Consider the following 18805-nt stretch of genomic DNA (forward strand, 5'->3'; position numbering starts at 1 on the left):
ACCTCACGCTTTCCAAGAAAGGAAATCAACCCCAAAAGCTACTTTTGTGTATATATGTAAAAAAAAAAGTTCTTGAATTTCTGAGACTTATGACCTAGCAATCTTCCTGAAGTAATCTTAGAAATTAAGTGGCCTTGCAGACAGTGTTCTGCATTGGAGTTAAAAGCCTAGGTTTCGTTATAGTCGTCCTAATCTAAAATACTAGGTTGTGGGTATTTTTCTGGGGGATCTTTGTTTCTTCTCTATGTGGCTTTGTTTACTGGAATTGGCAGTTGCTGTGAACTGGGACTGTTTACTGTTATGCTGGGTCTTCAATCTCTTTTTGTCTCTCCTTAGTAATCCATTAATGGATGATGTGAGTAAATTAAGATTCTGAGAGTGCCACCTTGCAATGAACACTTCTGTGTGACGTGGAACATCACAATTGTGACTGGTCTTGTTTGACATAATTTTTATTTCTTTCTTAGAGTGAGACTGGTGTTAAAGAATTTCATATAGTGCAAGTTTCAAGTAATAGCAAGCACTGGAAGCTTCAAAAATCTGTTAACATCTCTGAAGACAAAGGTGTGTGTCTTAATCACCTAAAGGATGGCAAGTGTAGCTTCTGCCTGACAAGGACAGTTAAAAAAAAAATCTTACAAGGAGTTGAATTTGGCTTTCAGAGTAATTTCTAAAGACTTTGTCCCTTTCAAACATACTACTGCCCTCTTATTAGTTTTTCAAGGAAAGTATATTGACAGATAACTTTCAGACTTCATTAATTTAAAAAATGGGCTTAACTTAGTGGTAAACTGTTTCTCTGGTGTAAAGAAATCCATGTCTGGCTTGGCTGATGACTTGCCTCACAGGAAATATGTTTCAGTGTTCCTTTATTTTTAGTTATCAATGTTAAATTTAACTGATCAACAGAATATTTGACAAGTGCTCTATTCAGTTGTTAGAAATATACCAGAATTGGTAGTGCTGTATCTTACCTTAGCTAATACAAGCTGCTAATTTTTGAGAAGGCTAACTATCCCAGGCCAAAAAAAGGTGCTGTTGTTGTGTCTAACAAATGCTGTCTTGTATGCTGACATATTATGTACTTAAAAATTGGTCTAGACATGTATTCCTCTTATATTAATATTGAGGGTGAACCAGTCATACAAACTGAATGTTTTCTCTTCTGTTCCTTCCTTCTTTCTTTCTCTGTATCTCCTTTGCGTTACAGCTAACTTTCTGCTCTAGAAGCAGATGGAAGGAGCGAGCAGAAGATGCATCTTTAGTACCATGCAGTCACAGAAAATTAATCTGTTTACTATTGTGCAGATGCTCAGCTTGATTAGTTATGCTTCTTGAGTGTCATGAATGTGTTTATTTGTGAAGTTTAAAGGCTGGCTTTTGGCTAGTGAGGAGGGACTGGTCATGTTGAAGGGAAAAAAAAAATCCTGCAACTTTTTTCTTTCAGATACAAAACTTGCTAGCAGAGAGAGAGCGAAGTTATGCTTTAAAGCAGTAAGATGCAAAAACTCAGAAGGTAGGCTGTCTCATGAATGTGGTAACTTTTTGAAGAAAATACTATTTGGGTGCTGTACGCTGAAGTTGTGACTTCTCATGATGTTGAAACAATGCCTTCTCTTTTTATCCTTAGAAAATTACACATTTGCAGACATTGTCTTTGGAAACGAACAGGTAGGTGAACTGGTGCAGCTGCATGTTTTGTATCCTTATGTGAAAGTACCCAGTGAAAGCCTTTTTTAAAATTTCAAAGTGGGAACAGTGCTTTCATAGTTGTGAAGTTGAGTTTTGCCCATGAAAAACCTAGGTCAGCTTTTTTTTTTTTTTTTTCAAAGATGGTAAGGTAGCATAGGCTAGTGGATAGTCTGGAATTTTGCATTCCCAACTCCACAGCTGAACTACTTTAGGAGCGCATTGTGATGTTAGCTTTTTAGCTAAAATGTTTTTCCTTCCTTTCCAACTCTTCAGAGCAGTTCTTCTGAATATTTCCTGGTCTTCTAGCTTTCTAATAGAGATCTGTGGATGTCAGATTCTTGTTCTGTTTTTTCTTAACTGTATTTTTACTAAGATAAATTAAAAACTCTAATTACAGCTTATTCTAAAAATAATCTAGAAACCTCTAATGCATGTAGGTACTGGAATTTCAAAACGCTTAATGTAGGTTGCAGTCAGTTCAAGGAGTCTGCTTCTTTGATTTTTCTTAAAGATTCTAGACTACCATGCTCCTTTGAGCTTTTTAACCATACAGATGTTGTTTGAAGAATACTTTTAAAAATGATCTTGGTACAGTAAATGCTTTTTTCAAAACCTGAGGAAAGTAGGTCATTTCATTTTGTAGACTTATACATTGAAGTTAGGACTAAAAATCTGCGGTAAATGATCCCTCTTTTCATTTTTAAAGTTGGATGAGCTGCATGAACTTCAGCTTTCTTGTAAGAAAATGTTTTCTGATGGGGAAGGAGCCCTCCATTCTAGACAGTTACTCCAAAAGCAGATTGTTTTCTCCCTGGGTATGAATAGTCTGCTAATGCAACAGCTCGCAGCTCTGCAACAGCATATTCTGGAAGGACTTAACATTTTTGAAACAGAAGGTTTAGGAAGCTCAAGTGTCTTTGTTACACTGCTGTCTCCAAGTATCATTGCTGTCAGTCATAAAACTGCTGCTTCCTTATCAAGCTCCTGGTGTTGGAAAAGCTCAGCACAAATTATGACAAACTTGACAAACAGTACAGGACTCCTGGCTGTGCCACTTACACATGGGGGCATGCTGTGCAATCTGTTATCTTTGCTATTGCTAGCAAAATGTATGTTCCTAACTTTGATAATCCTAGCTAATCTGAGGAACATATTGATAAACAATAATGACTTGCTTTTGAGTTAGCTTGTGACTTAGTTGGACAGTTCAGCTCTCTCCGCTACACTTGGTATACCACAGTAGGCTGTCTGGTGATAGCAATCAAAGCCCTTATTTCCAAGTTTGGTATTTGGAGCTAATAATATATAGCTCTATTTCCCTATGTTACTTTAGACAGCTCACTAGGTAGGGCTGACCTCTAACAGGGCAAGCGTGGAAACGAAGATGCGTGACATCCTGTAGGTTTGCAAAGGGAAGCAAGGCAAGATAATGGAACTGTAGCAGAGCTCATCATTGCAGTTTTTGAGTAAGTTGTGTCAGCTTGCATCCTGTTCTGAGATCACTTTCTTGCTTTTTTCTTTCAGATAATAAGCTCAGCCAGTCCTTGTGCAGACTTCTTTTTTCAAAGCTTATCCTCTGAATTTAAAAGAACACATGTGCAATCTCATACTCATGCATCTCAAAGGGATGTGAAACAATCATTTGATGAGACAGTCAGATTGATACAAAGATGCAGTGAAGTTGATTTGAATGTTGTTGTACTGTGGAAGGTATGTATGGTTGTGGCCTTTATGGGAATTTGGCCACAAAATATGACTGTTAGAACATAATTTAAAATGGCATCCTGAACTTTCAAGTGTACTCATACAAAATCTGTGGCTGAATTTTTTTCTGAAAAGAGGCAAATGAACTAAAATGGTGTCAAGAAGCAAAGACAGACTTAATAGCTGTTACTGTAATAAGTATGCTTGAGTGGTTTTACATGACTCTGGATGCACCCAGTTCTTAAGTTCTCCTCTTAAAAGAGACAATTCTCAAGTCTTAAACCAAGAGAACTGCTAATGCTTCCTCTTATCATAGAACTGTAAGAGTGACCCCAGTCTGCTTTTGAGAAGATGGTCTCATTTGCCAGAATGCAAATACTAAGTAGAGGAGTTTGGCAGTCTAAACTTCAGCAGTTGTCTGTGCTTGCAAAATTAAAAGCATACACATGAATTAAATGTCATGCTAGCCTTTAGGTTTTGAACAGTACAACATCTTCCCCTTAGGTTAGGGGCAAAGTCAGTATTATTATTTTTCTGTATTATGAAGCTTATGATAGTTTCTGATCTGCTAATGTCTTTGTGTTATATTCTGTAGGCATATGTTGTGGAAGACAATAAGCAGCTTATTTTGGAGGGCCAGCATCATGTTGCCCTAAATACAGTTGGGAAGGAGGCTTTTTCATTTCCTCAGAAGCAGGTAATCTACTGTGAAGTTTTCCTTTACAATTGCTTTGTTCCCAAAATAGACTTGGTGTGTTTTCCTGTGAATAAGTGGGATCAGTTTGGGTGCTTTTGTAGAATCTAACATCAGATATGTGCTATTGCTAAATAATTTGGACTGACTTACTTCAGCTTTGATTAGTCATCTGTATTGAAATAGCTAGGCTCAATTTAAAGATGAGAAAAGCAGTATACAAATGAGTATACTGCTATACTCTTGGAGTAAACTGCTCTGTAGTATTTCAGGGTAGAACTAGAAGCTTATTAATAGTATTAAGTCAAAGTTAACAATTATTCAATAAAGTTAATAGTAAAGTGGTGGAAATTTTTTGAGTGTTACAAGATCAATTTTATCAATTCTATTACTGTGCACAACTTCAGTGAAGACCTTTAGTGTAAAATGTTAGAACAGTAGAAACACTGGAGTAGTTAAAAAGACATTGAAAGCTCCATTGGAATTGATCAGTTAATAGCATGTTACTTCACTTTGAAGTTTTATAGCCTGTTTGATTGTTCAGAGTGTGTCCTGGTATAAGGATCCATAAAAACTATAGAAGCTATAGATAACTTTCTGTAAAAACATCTATGCTAGATGCAATTCATGTGTGTGAAGAAGACTAATGTGCAAAATAAAAAAGAAGAAGCAAGTCTTGTATTTGTTTAGTCTTCTGCTGAGCAGCACGTTGCTGTTCTTGCTTTGGTGCCATTATGTTTTTACTGATGTTGCAACCATCATGTATAACTTGTAGTGAGCTCCTACTCAAAGTTGCAGCAAGTAGTACTATACATGAATTTTGTCAAGAAAGCAACATAGGACAGATGTATCTTTCTATAAATACCATGCTATAACCATAAGTAGTGAATTGCTCTGAAGTGGTGCAATTGCCTTTGGTTCATAAGCCTTTAAGTGTCTTTGTATGATTAAAATGATTTTTCCATTTAGTTCTTTGTGCTATGAAATAGATAGGAATAGATTGAAAGGGGCATGTAGTTTGAGCTAAACTGGCTGGTGTTGATTGGTACTGAAAAATATAAAAATTTAAGCTATGGTCTGAAGGTCTGAAGCCAGTTGAAAAAATGGTCTTAACACTCCCCTGCCCCCAAAAAAGCCCTTTGCATGTGTGGGCTCAAGCTATGCTGAGCAATGACAGCTGCCCATTCTGGTATTATCTTTCCTGTCTTAAGGTGCACGTAGAACAGTAACACTGTAGACATCTGAAGTTAGAAGAGAAAACACAGTGGACTTCTACTTTGGATCTCATTGAGGTCTGGTTCTGACAAATGGGTGGGAGGAGTAGTAGGAATGTTTCATATCTGCATCCTAAAATAGATCTCTGAACATGCTAGTGATAGAAATTACATTTCTTGTTGACTGCATTGGAACTCTAGTTGTCTGAGTCAAATTCAGCTTCAAACTAAGAGATGAATCCTGCAACCAGCAACAAGGAGGATGCAGATGTACCCTCAACTTGTTTTGAAGAATACATGCTACTATATTAGACATCAATTATATTGATCATATTACTCATTATTGTCGTTACAACTACATTCAAATAGATGCTGCGTTGATTATTGTATTTGCTTTCTTCAGCATAAGCAACGTACTTCCTTTGAAGCATTCTGTACCTTGGTTGGAAGCAAAAATGCATCTGCCTTGTGATGCAGTTGAAATCTGGTATAAGAGTAATGGTGGTTATTTTTAATAAATGTGTAAATTCTGTGTCCTCATGGTAACCAAAACCAGGATTTAACCTGGATTTTAAGAGCCTGTCATCTCAGGACTGCTAATAGTTAAGAAATTTCATATGATTATGTGCTGCTGCTTTTTTTTTTTTTAAATGGGCACTGTATATTGTGAGGAGAGTAGATAAATTCCTCTGAGAAGGGAGGTGAGGTATAACAAATTAAGTGATTTGAGACTTTGCAGCAGTTTGCTTTGTTCACTCCACCCCCAAAATAGGATTAAATAATCTTTGAATTATCTTTCTCTTGCATTAAAGTTTTTCACAAGCAGTGAAAAACTGAGGGGGGAGAAACCCAAATATCACTTCTAATTTAACATTTTCAGTATACATTTTTGAGACTTATAACATTCAAATAGTTTGTCTTGTAAATCTGTATTTATTCTCTAAGTTATAAACAGAGTTGGAAACTCTGGAGTGTTCCTTAATGTCTTGTGCTGACAGAAGTTGTTTTCTGTTGTCTAGACAGCAGAGGGAGATGAAGATGTGTGATTTTTGCCAATGCATGTTGGTTACCAGTTCTTATATGAGAAAGGGCTGTCTAGATCTGAAAAGATGTATCCTGTTCAAATCTGCAAATAAATCTAAGAGCCCACTCCCTGCATTCCTATTTGTTGCTTTTTTTCAGCAACTTTGTTCTTGTCTTAAGCTGCTTCTGCTTCATGCTGTTGCAAAGAGCAAAGGAATTTTTGTCTCTCAGTAGCAATATATCCATCCCCAGCCAAGAACAGTCTCACAATAGGCATGGAGAAAACATGAACAAGATTTCTCTCTGCACCCCCCCCTTTTTTTTAGCCTTCTGAGAAATGACTCGAATCTTAGCTGAATTCACCAAATAACTGTTGAACAAATCAAGATAGCTTGCTTTATATTTTGGTTAAATTCTATGTACTTGTTGGCTTTTGCTTTTTTTGTCCATTATTATATATCTAAGACTAATTCTTTGCCAGTTTTTAAGGATTTAGTTTGGATTTATAGAAGCTCCTAGAACTGTTCAGGGAAACAAAGCTACAGTAAAGCAGTGTAGTTAGAAAAGCAGTAGATCTGCATTCCTTGGCACTGTTATAGCTCTCCAGTTCTTCCAGCAGTTGCTGGTAGATTGGTAGGTGGTTGCACTGATGTAAAGTCATCTTTATCATCTGTCTGAGCTAAGATGTTAGACTGACTGAGATGCAAGCAGAGGTGGTTACTTCTGCTTGGTTCATTGTGGAACGTGCAATGCATAAAACAGGGATGTGGAACAGACAGCAGGATGCTGTTATTGTTGTATCGCTGTCCTGGTTTCAGCTGGGACAGTTATCTTTCTTCATAGTAGCTAGTGTGAGGCTATGTTTTGGATTGTGCTGAGAAGGCTGATAACATACTGGTGTTTATAGTTGCTGCCAGGACAGTCAAGGACTTTTCAGCTTCTCTGCTGTGCCAGTGTCTGCAGATGCAGGAGAAGCTGGGAGGTAGCACTGCCCCAATTACGAGCCTACGATTTGATCTTAGGTTTAGGACTGAGACCCAAATTGGCCAATGGTATATTCCGTATCGTTCACATCATGCCCAGTATGTAGATGAGGATCTGTCTGGAAGTTCTCTCTCTCTGGGTTGCCTCTCTCCCTCTTGAGGTTGTCTCGCTCTCTTGGTCTGCTCTCAGTCTCTTGGATGCTCGGGCTTTTATCTTTTCCAAGATTGCAGTTTTGGGACTCTCCCTGCTCTGGGACCATTAGCTTGGAAGAGGCTGAGCCTTGGTCATCAGGTGGTGAGCAGTTTCACTGTATCACTCATTTGTCTCTTTGTATATATTATTATCATTATTATTTTCAGTTTTGTTGCAGTGTAGTTACTAATTGTTCTTATCTCAATCCACGAGTTGCTTTTTCCCTTTACCCTTTTAATTCTCTTCACCATTCCCAGGAGGGGGAGGGTGAGTGAGCAGGTGTATAGTGGTGTGCTGCCACTCAGTGTTCAAAACCACAGTAGTCACAGTGGCATAACTTGCCATAGTGTTTGAGAAAATCAAGATAAAACCTTGGGTTTCTATAAAGTGAGGTTTGAGGGATGCTTGAAATCTTTATCATGTTAAAATTTCTGTATGTACCCACATAAGAACAATAAAATAACAGTAAAATTTATACAAATTTTACTTGACTTGAATGCATTTGTGTCCTTTTCTTCCCATGTCTGTTCAAAACAGCATTATGAATGCTAAGCTTTTTTCTTTCTAACCAGGATAATGGTAACTATGACTTTGAAGCTTACTGATTTTTCTGTCATTGAATACACCTTTTTTGTTTACATTACAGGCTTTTTTTTATTTAACTAAATAGTACTGCTTTTGAGCATTGTCTACTGGACACAGTAGACTTATCAGGTGATGTGATGAACTGCTTACCTCTTTATGTCCTAGAAGTTTGGAATCTTAACACATAGTATGCTGAAGGAACACTTAAAGAATGTGGACTCATAAAGCATTTATTTGTTTTGTATAGAAAGCTTTCTGAATAAAATGGAAAACATTTATCTTCCTATCCTTTGTATCACTTGCCATTTTTTAAAAAATGCCTTTTGTTGAAGGTAGGGAAAAATGCTAAATATTGTTTATTTCCTTGAATCAGAAACAAAAATGTCAGTGATATGTTATAGTCACTAGCAAGAATACCTGAAGAATCAGAAGGTGTTAGTAAAGTGAAGAGGTCTGAACAGCTGTGTTAGCAGTAGCTGTTTTGAGTCCAAATACTAAAAGCCTCACTAAAAAAAATTAGCTGGGTGTTTGTAACTAATGGCTGTTCTTTTTTGACAACGATACTGGTGTGGGTTCTGTTTATCTTCTGAAACTTGCTTTCAGGAATTGAGTTGTTTTCACTAAAGGTTAAAGTACAATTGCACCTGAAATACAGCTATTCTGTCTCTTGTTCTTGGCCTCTCTACTGTAACTTAGTAAAGTGACAAAAACTTCAAATTCTTTAAAGGTCCATTCTGAGTCTGGTCTGTTGATCAGTATTGTTTCATATTGCTGTCTCCTATATTTTTCTAATCTGCTGAATTCAATCCAAAAGATTCCAAAGGAAGAGCATAGTGTGGTATGGTGGGATGGAAGTAGTAATGTGGGGCTGGGGCATTTGCCGTGGTTCAGTTTGGTGAAGACTTCACACTGATGGAAGGTGAGAAGCAGTCTAGTAGAGGCTTGTTGCTTGGGCATGCCGGCATGTTGGAAACAGAGCATCTGTACTTCTGAAACACATTAACATGTGAGTGTAAACTTAATTTTGATTGAAGTCTAGATGAGATAGTGTCTATGAGTGTGTTTTAGATCAAGCATACTTTTTTAAAGATCCTGTTCTCATGTCCAGCCCTCTGTTTTTTCTGTGAAGTGGTCTTGTAATGCACAAAGTAGATACCTTCCAGGCAGACTTAATCTGGATAGGGTGTAGTTCTGGGCTGCTCATTCAGTCCTGTGGATTAGACCAGTGCTAGCCTGGAGTAAAATCCATAAAATGCATTTAGCATGTGTATGGGATTTTTCGCGATGTTTCCTATCAGAGATGGTAATTTTTGGTAACACTGCTTGTTTAATATAGATCAAACTATTGCTGCCTCACAAAGTTGTATTAGAAGTAGGAATTTTTGAAAGGTAAGAGAGGATAGGACTTAAATGACTTTATTTTTCCTAACAGTAAATTACTGGAAGTGACATCTTATGCTACTTCAGAATTTTTTTTATAGAATATGTTGGGGGGGGTTACATAAATCAGGCACAAGTTGTTGGAGTGGATTTAAGACTTTCTTTAAACCTAAACCAGATTGGTGGGAAAGCAAAATTCTTAAGCGTAAATAAACTTCAATAGCTGAAGTGTACATTTTTCACTGTTGTATGAATTAATGTACCAGCTACTGTACCAATTTGGGAGGACTAGCTTACATTATTGTCACAAATGAAATATTCCAAATAGCTGAAAAATTGCATCTGCTGCTTTACCCACTGACAGACTGCAGAGCTGATGGTAATGTGTTTTCAAATGCATTACTGATTGATGTCTTAGTGAAATAGTGTTCCTAGAATCATCATTCCTGTAGTTAGGAGCTAGAATTAGTGTAGATGAGTTGCATGGTGAAGGAAACCAACTCAAAACTAAGGTTTCAAAATGGGAATTAGCTGATCTAAAATGGGAAAGGGAGAAAGTCGCATCACTTAGGATCTCTCTTGGTCTCAGTCTTATTCTGTTGCTTTCATAAATTCTGTTTTTACCTGTACATATCATTGTTTAGGAGTTTACTGTTAAGGTTTCCTTCTATGCTGTGCATATTGGTCCTTCATAGTTGACTGAGCATGTTAGCAATCCTTGTTTTTATGTGTAACTTGTGATTTATTTGGCAAATGTGCTGAATTTCCATACAACTTGGAAATCAAATTGTGATGTTTAATTTTTTTTCTGATATGTTTAAGAGCACATTGACCCAATCACTGGGAAGATTGTTTTTGAAATTGAGAACTTTTGAGTTGTCTCATTATGTAGAAAAATCCTTTTGAATGATGGCATGAGAAGATACCATCGCTTCCATCCATCTGATGAAAAGGAAGAACTTTTCAATTTGAGAGTGCATTCTAAGAGATTAAACAAATGTATTATGGGCAGGCCTGTCTATTACACCTATCAGATAGTGCAAAAGACACTTTGACTTTTACAACTTTTAGCTTAATACACTTGCAGGACATATATAAAAACAGTGTGAATTATAAATAGCTATTTCAGAAGTGTAAGTAGGGATAATGTACAACCTAATTTCAAAGTAGCAAAACATCAGACTCTGAAGGTTCAGGCTTTTTTGTGGCTATTGAGTAAGTGAAGATACGGAGATTATTCTACTCGGAACACTAAGCTTGTGTCTGTTTTTAAGTATATTTGTTTGAAGCTGCCCTTTGGGCAGGAAAAAGCTTTCTAAAAGTAGAAACAACTCTCGTAGCACCAATTTTGCAGTTTGTAGCTCTTAGTAAAAGAGCCAGCAGTGTGGTTCTGGTGCTACTGCCTGTTTGTTTCTAGTCAAAAGCCAAAAAGCTTAAAAATGCAGCTATAAAATTAAAAAAAAATAAAAAACACTGCCCTCCTCCACTACTTCCAAACTCTTCTTATGATGATGACTCTTCCAGTCAAGCTTATCTGTACCTCTGTCGGTGTTTATGAATGAGACCTTCAGATTACACTTTAATTTTTTAAAGGGAGATCTTGACCATTGTTATGGCCTTGTTGTTATGCAATATACGGTGCTTGCAGTCTGTTGGAGCCTTTGACACTTCTGGAGGGTTGCAAGGAACCATAATGGGTCAACAAGATTATAGGTGTCAGAACTTTAGTTTTTGCCTTTAAAAAGGCAGTACTCCATTTGGGCTTGTATTCTAGGAGTTTGGCAACAAAGTACCACCCGTTTAATTCTTGGTTTGTTTTACTTTGCTTCCAAGTGTGAATAACCAAAAGTCTTGAGGTTAAGTGCTTAGCGTGTATTCTTTAAGGGAGGGTAGAGGTGCCCAAGTAGCTATGTGCATCTTTTTTGTAGCCTTGCTCGAATTTCCCAAGCTCCAGAATAGGGCAGGAGTTGAATGCATCCTTAAACTTAGCATTTCTTATTAGCTGTCTCTAGGTAGCTCCCTGATCTGTATGCACGTCTTCTTGGTTACCATTTGGAAGTGCTTAATTCTCTTCTGAACCATTAGGTAAGAGAAACATGTGCTAAATGTCATGTCTTAGCCATTGTTCTAGAGTTACCAAAAAACCAGACTTTTAGCAACTGAACTTGAAGACAGACATATTTTCTGAATCTGACACCCAGAGGCTGGCTGGAACTAAGATTTAGCACTGTGATGGTGGATGGTTAATCTTACTGCTTTCCAGTCCTTTAACAGAGGTGTAATATTAGGACTAAAGGTTTGAAATATTAATGGCACTCTGCACTATCACCAGTGAATGTTCCTGCTGCATTTCATGATGTTCTTGTCCATTTGTAGAGATAAACCTTCGTATTTGTCTTTTGTAGGGTTTTAAAAAAATACTCGGGAATTCTGATTGGGAGGACTTGGAACAGGTAATTGACTCTAGGGCAAACTACAGTGTGTAGGATATTGATATGTGGTTGAAGAGGGCATTGAATAATTGGTTGGACTGTAATTTGAGGGAAAGATCTATTTAAATGGAAACCTATAATCTCATCTCTGGTGTGTTTCATGCTGTTCATTTTTGTCAAGTTAGGTACCGATAGGGTAGGATGGAAATACTGAATTCATTCAATGCTTAAAATGTATTTTATTGTTACTGTGAAATATCTTTTTTTCATCTCAAATTACTTTTTGAGAAAAATATTTTTCCTTTTGAGAGGAAAAAATTACAAGCCTGCTAAAACATTTGGTGTCTTTTGATTATTGCCAACACAGGCAAACAGTGACTGAGGTATTCACATATATTGCAGAAAGCCCAGTGGGGCTGTTAACTTTGAGTCAGCTTTTGTTGACTAGAGTCTTTCTTTTCGACTTGGAAGGTAGAATCCATCACCCTTAAACAAGAAGTATTATTTGTTGCACTGTACTGACTTATTGGTGGCCTTTTAAAATCTTTCATATGCATAGTAGTCACTTGCTGAAAATCTGAAAATTTATTTTTCTTCTCAAGATGGACTTTTTGCAGGATAGGTTCATAAGGCAGCCCCTTCCTGAATAAATCCTGCTTGCAAAACAGATTAGATGATGTTGGACAGAGTTACAGTAGTGCTGTAATGCTGGACCAAATGCAGCCCGATTGCCGCATTTGGTGTTGCATCTAATTTCTTCTGCTTTGGAGGCTGATTCTGCCTGCGGGGTTAGGATGAATCCCAAGCAGTGTGTACGTGCTTGACTTGGGCTTTCAGCTGGGGAGGAAGGTAACTTTCATATCTGCGAGAGCTTGCTATACAATTTTTAAGATACTCTGCATTCTTAAATCCTTTGGTCACTGTTAGCATGTTCCTATAAATGTCTTTTGCTTTACTTTGGATCTGTTTTGGGAAACTTAGGTATTGGCTTTCCTGTTGTGAACTTCCCAGGGCAGGTGATGGATTTTTTTTTTTTTTAAGTGCAGCTGCTGGATAGGGAACTGTGTAAATACTGTCCCTTTTTCTTAAAAACAAAACCCAAACACTAACAAACCACTGCAACAATAGCATGCTTTTATGAAACTTGCACAGATAGTGTTTTCACATGCAGCTGTGAAATCTGTCTCAAAAGAAGGTAACAGATAAATCATATCAGTTTCTCCTCTAGCATGCTTAAATACAAAACACATTGGGAAAAAAACCTGCAAGCTTCATGATGCTGTAGACTTCTTTCCCTGGAGTTGCAGTTAATAATGAAAAATTGTAGTTTCTGTGACTGGATTTCTTGTATTGTGTTGCACAGTACCTTATGTCAATATTTGAAATGTCATTCTGAATTTGTGTTTCAGGAATTACCAGAAACGGTTCTCTTAAAGTTTTTTCGACCAGAAAACACACCAGTACCTGCAAAACCAACACCAGAGCAGCTTTCTAATCTTATCAAGACAAGTCTTCATTATCCAGAGTCTTTCAATCATTCTTTTCATCAAAAAAGGTTAGTGTGATGTTTTCTTTAGAAACTTGAAATGTTGTTAATTCGACATAAATCCTCTTGAGAGACTATGTGGGTTATGGTACAAAGGTGGAAGTATGGTATGCAAGGGTGAAATCTTGCTCAGTTCCTAAACTCGCTGCTTCAGAATTGTACTGGTAAAATGGAAGTTTCATCTAGAGAAGCAGGTTGTAATATTGTAGTTCACAGTTTTAATGTTAACTAGTAATGTTATCAAATGTACTGAAAGAAAAACAAATACTCTGTTGCCTTTGTTTATTTTTGGTGTCAGAGTAAACAGTGTGACTACTTTGAGAAGACAGCCAAGTCAAAAGAATTGGTATGCCTACAGCATCTGGCTTGCCAAGATGAGCTGCACAGGATTCTGATTTGAGTCAGAAGGAAAGCTGGTAGCAGTTTAGATCACTGGGGCTTGTCTCCTGGAAGAATATCAGAATTAACCTCTATCAAAAAGCAGACTGCTAGAATGAGTTATCTGGAGCCTGTAAGATCCATGAGTCTTTCTAAAATGATCTGAACAAAGCCCTCTGGGTTCACTTCCAGATATGAAACAGATTGTACTTGAAGCATAAAGATACCAATTTAGCTTTGAGTTGTTTTATCTGAGAACTCTACTGTTATACTTTTTTCCCCAAAATTCAGTTAATATGTTATCAAAAGAAAGGGATTTCTTTCTTTATCAAATCTAAAAATTTAAACATTTTGTAGTTCTCATTAAAACATGCAGCCTTATAAAGCGTCTGTTATTCCAGTAAAATTAGTTCATATCTTATTCATTATAGTTGCTAATTGTTCTTTTCTTGTTAGTCAAGTTTAGGATATTTAAACTGTTAAGCAATGGCAAGGAATTCCAGTGACACAAATCACTTGTTTCATACCTAGAACTGTTTCAGCTGCAGTAGTTTGTGTACCTACCTGTGAATATCTTGGTCTTTATTGCTGCAGTGTTATTTATAAAAACAATCATACTCATTGTGAACAAGCAGAATATCAACTGTATTAGCTTTATTAAGGGTAAAGGTTTAAATTAACAACCAGATGTGTATGTGCCATCTGTCCAGTTTGGGCACTCTTTTGGCTGAAACTTCAGGCCAGATGCCAGCAATTCCTCAACAGGAGGCAGTGCAGGGGAAATTATCTAGACAAAATGTGCTAAACAGTGGTTCAGAGAGTAGCATACTGGACCACGTTACCACAATTTGAAATGTCTCCCGTAAGAACATGAGATTTCCTGTAAACTAAGGTATTATTTATGCTTTTCCTGGTCTTTCTCAGCTGGATGAAGGAAGTTGGTAACTTCATTTGGCTCAATCAAGCCAATGCTGTTTGCTTTAATAGCTTTTAGAAGTAACTCTAGTCAATGTAAGTGATTATATTGTTATGTAAATTGTCTGGCTGTTGCATAATAGACAACTACATGTTTATATTGCTTGAAATTTATTTCAGCTGTTTAAGAGTATTATTAAGACTGTCCAGAGTAAGTCTTTTTTCCTTTACTATGGCACTCTTTCTCCTCGCAGCCTCTGTCTGGTACCTGTCACTCTCCTACTTTCCAATTGTTCCCAGGCTGTTGTAGATGTGATGATTGATTTGCGGCATAAAACAACAAGGTAATGTGTGAATGTTAAAATATTTTCTGAGAATGCTTCCTATTTTGGGGGAGTCTTGTAATGTTTTAACTGTACTGAGTATCTAGAATAGGTTTTTTTCAACAGTGGCTTCTTTGAAAGAATGGAAGGTGATGAAGGCTTCATACGGTCAAATGGGAGTCTTTGGTCTGTGCTCAATTTTACTTTGCTTCTGACTGTTGCTAAGATGAGACCTTGAATTATGACTTTTGAATGGTTAAACTCTGCAGCTCTTTCCTAGGAAAGTGGAAATATTTTTTTGAACTAGTGAAATATACGCTTCAGCAGACTTACTTTATTAAATGTATGTTGTTGGTTTTTAATTTTTAAAATATCAAGTAATTAGTAGAAAACAACTTCCGGAATTTAAACTTAAGTTCTTTCTCCAGCAGTGTGGCTTAGTATAAAATGTTATAGAACCTTAGGTATTTGTGATAAACCCCTAGGTTTATCAGTTAATTCTTAGTGACTGGCATTCTGCTTAGAACTTCAGTATTATATGCAAAAATATTAGCATTTTGTGAACTGTTTCTAGAAGTTTTATTAAGGATTTCTGTGGGAGAGGATTCAGTACCCAGTTCAGCTCTGGGGCCCCCAACATACAAAAGACGGACCTGTTGGAGCCAGTCCAGAGGAGGGCCACGAAGATGTTCAGAGGGCTGGAGCACCTCCCCTATGAGGACAGGCTGAGAGAGTTGGGGTTGTTCAGCCTGGAGAAGAGAAGGCTCCAGGGAGACCTTATAGCAGCCTTCCAGTACCTGAAGGGGGCTACAGGAGAGATGGGGAGGCACTCTTTATCAGGGAGTGGAGTGAGAGGACAAGAGGTAATGGTTTTTAAGCTGAAAGATTTAAGCTGAATTTAGATTGGATATGAGGAAGACTCTTTCTTTTTCTATGAGGGCGGTGAGGCACTGGAACAGGTTGCCCAGGGAAGCTGTGGATGCCCCGTCCCTGGAGGTGTTCAAGGCCAGGCTGGATGAGGCTTTGAGCAACCTGGGCTAGTGGATCTTTAAGGTCCTTTCCAAACCAAACCATTCTACAATATATCGCTGTTAATTCTTCTACTTCTGCTAGGATAAGTCAGTTTAACTCATGAATAATTTGGGTGAGACATCTCCCTGCCCCCTGGTAGATGTGCTACTTGGTCTGCTTACCATGAAATAGACTTTGAGATCCCTAACTGAATATTCTTGGGGGTAGGGCAGGGACAGATTGTGAAGGACATAGGGTAGACTTAGTCACGGGGAATATTTTGCTTCTTGCCAACAGTCCATCCAGACAATTAAGAAATTAAAGCCCCAGGGCCTAATATACAGGTTTAGAAATAGGGAACAGAAGACTTAAGTCTGTTTTATTTATCAGTTAAGATTAGGAAAGCTATTCACTGATCTGGTTTGTTTTCACGAGATGGTCATATTCAGCAACAGTGTAGTAAGATGTTAGTCTTGTTCCTTGAAACTTCTTAAAAACAAGCAAAAATACCCAACCTGCCCCACTCCTCTCAACCAACATATTAGTGCAATGTCTGTCAAGCAGTGTATATGTTGACAACTTCTGTGTGACATAAACTCTGATTTAATTCTAGTTCATGGGACAGGCCTTAGAATGCCTTAGGTAAGGATTCCTGAAACTGACAATTTGCATCTTGTTACTGTGTCTGTCATTGGTGTTACGTGCCAGTTGCATAAATTGCTGGGAATACAATGGAATTCATCTTTATGCATACATTTATAACTTGTGTTCTATATATAATGTACAGTATATTAGGAACCAAAGAAATGCTTTAAAGATTTGTACTGGTTCGTCTGAGCCAAGGGGAGAGCTTCTATAAAGAGTATATTAAGTGTGAGTCAACATTAAAAGTATTTGGCAAGAAGTAAGGACCCAGAGTTAAATTGAGCTGATGGGTAGACATAGGGATCCATAAAAATACCCGGGGGTACCTTAGGTACTCTGTCTCCAAGTGTGTGTATGTTTGTGGGGATGGGTGTGTGTGTTTACGTATGCGGATGTAGTAGGAAAGAGGGTATATAGACATGGTCTTTTTCTGAAGCTGCATTTAGTATTTCTGTAAAATGTTAAGTGCAGTTCTGTCTATACCTGTGATTGCAAATGTTATCCTCTCAAAGTCTAGCTTTGTCTTACTGGAAGAATCTTAATGTTGTAAAGATAAGTGTGGGGGTGTGTTGTGTGTGTGAAACAAAACACGATGTGTTTGAGGAAAGTGGTGACTTAAAGGGAAATTATTGTAGGCAGGCAGTCAAAAATACTCAGCAACTTTGAAGACATCAAAGATAACTGATGGTGGGCACCATTGCATCCAAAGACTGCCAGAATAGTAACTTAAGTTTCCAACTCCTGGCTTTCGAAAATAAGTTTTTAGAAAGCATAAACAAGCATCACTTTGTAAGGGGCCAGCGATGGGGACACAGCGCATTCTGAAATCTTGGGAAAACTTGAGACTGAGAGAATCATGTAAACTGTTATGTATGCTTCAAATACAGAGAAATAACTTTGTTAATCTTCTTTTTCAGCCCCGAAGCACTAGAAGTTCATGGATCTTTTACGTGGCTTGGGCAAACACAGTACAAGCTTCAACTTAAAGGCCAGGAGGTCTATAGCTTGCAGCTGAAAGCTTGCTTCGTTCATACAGGTGTCTATAATCTCGGAACCCCCAGAGTATTTGCCAAGCTAGCGGACCAAGTTACTTTGTTTGAAACGAGTCAGCAGAACTCCATGCCTGCACTAATTATTATCAATAATATCTGACCACTTCCTGAAAAAAAAACACACTAAAAGACAAAATAAATGGGATTCATTTCTTATATTAGTGGTTGACATTTTGCTGCAGTTTTTGGAAATAGCACCTCAGACATCCAACTTGTTACTAAAGATTCTGTAGGAAAGAAAATAGCAAAATATTCAGACTACTTGTCAGTTTGTTTCTCAATGCAACGCACGTTGGACTGAAAATACGTTTATCCTTTTATAATGTATTTCTTCTCTGGTAATTAAGATATTCATAACACAAAATACTCTTTAACGCAAATCTGAACATATGTGTATGTCCTGTGACCTGTCAAAAATGCAGCTTGACTGCTGTTACAACTTCCAGCATGGTGTGTTAATATTTGTGGCTGTATTAGGATATGGTTCAGGAAGAAACCCTTGTTGGATGTCTCCTGTCTGAAGCCATTAGTCATGAGAAATCCCAGCCTTACTGTGAAGTTCAATAAGGTGTCTGAAATCCATATCTGTTTCTCAATTCTTTAGTTTAAAATTTTGTTTTGAGTTTTCATGTTTATGGAAACAGGTGACCTTTCAAGGTTTACATACGAGTCCTGCCGAAGGTGTTTAAAAAATAATTTCTTTAACCAGTTTGAGTATTTTCTCATTCATCTCAACACAGAATGCACTATTTCACAACCATGAGATTGTCATTTAAATTGTCACTTGCTTTATTATGTAACTATAACAATTGATCTGTTTTAAAAAAAATCTACTCAAGATTTTCAAGAAATGTATTATATTTATAACAAATGTACTGTAAATAGAATAAAACATACACCATATTCACTGTATGGACTTGTGGCCCTTTTTTCCTTCCTTTTTCATACAGCTGTAGCAATCTACAGGTGCTGATACTGTATATATATTCAGTACTGTCTTCATTTTGGTGCTCTCTGCTCAGGTGAAGTTCCTGT

The 18805-nt window shown here is 37.4% G+C and overlaps 1 protein-coding gene across 1 annotated transcript in view; it reads left to right on the plus strand.

Annotated features, from left to right (window-relative positions):
• Positions 1–18267, plus strand: part of TRAPPC8 (trafficking protein particle complex 8) — a gene marked incomplete at its 5' end in the record, with an annotated part of 37515 nt that extends 19248 nt beyond the window's left edge. The window contains 9 exons of the mRNA XM_010086896.1: positions 468–564; positions 1448–1516; positions 1631–1671; positions 3217–3402; positions 3992–4093; positions 11874–11921; positions 13310–13455; positions 14994–15083; positions 17636–18267. Coding sequence (XP_010085198.1) covers positions 468–564; positions 1448–1516; positions 1631–1671; positions 3217–3402; positions 3992–4093; positions 11874–11921; positions 13310–13455; positions 14994–15083; positions 17636–17870 — 1014 coding nt within the window. The remainder of the gene's footprint in view (positions 1–467; positions 565–1447; positions 1517–1630; positions 1672–3216; positions 3403–3991; positions 4094–11873; positions 11922–13309; positions 13456–14993; positions 15084–17635) is intronic.
• Between the last annotated feature and the right edge of the window lie 538 nt (positions 18268–18805).

This window comes from Pterocles gutturalis, unplaced genomic scaffold (genome assembly GCF_000699245.1).
Source record: "Pterocles gutturalis isolate BGI_N339 unplaced genomic scaffold, ASM69924v1 scaffold29791, whole genome shotgun sequence".
Lineage (NCBI taxonomy): Eukaryota > Metazoa > Chordata > Aves > Pterocliformes > Pteroclidae > Pterocles > Pterocles gutturalis.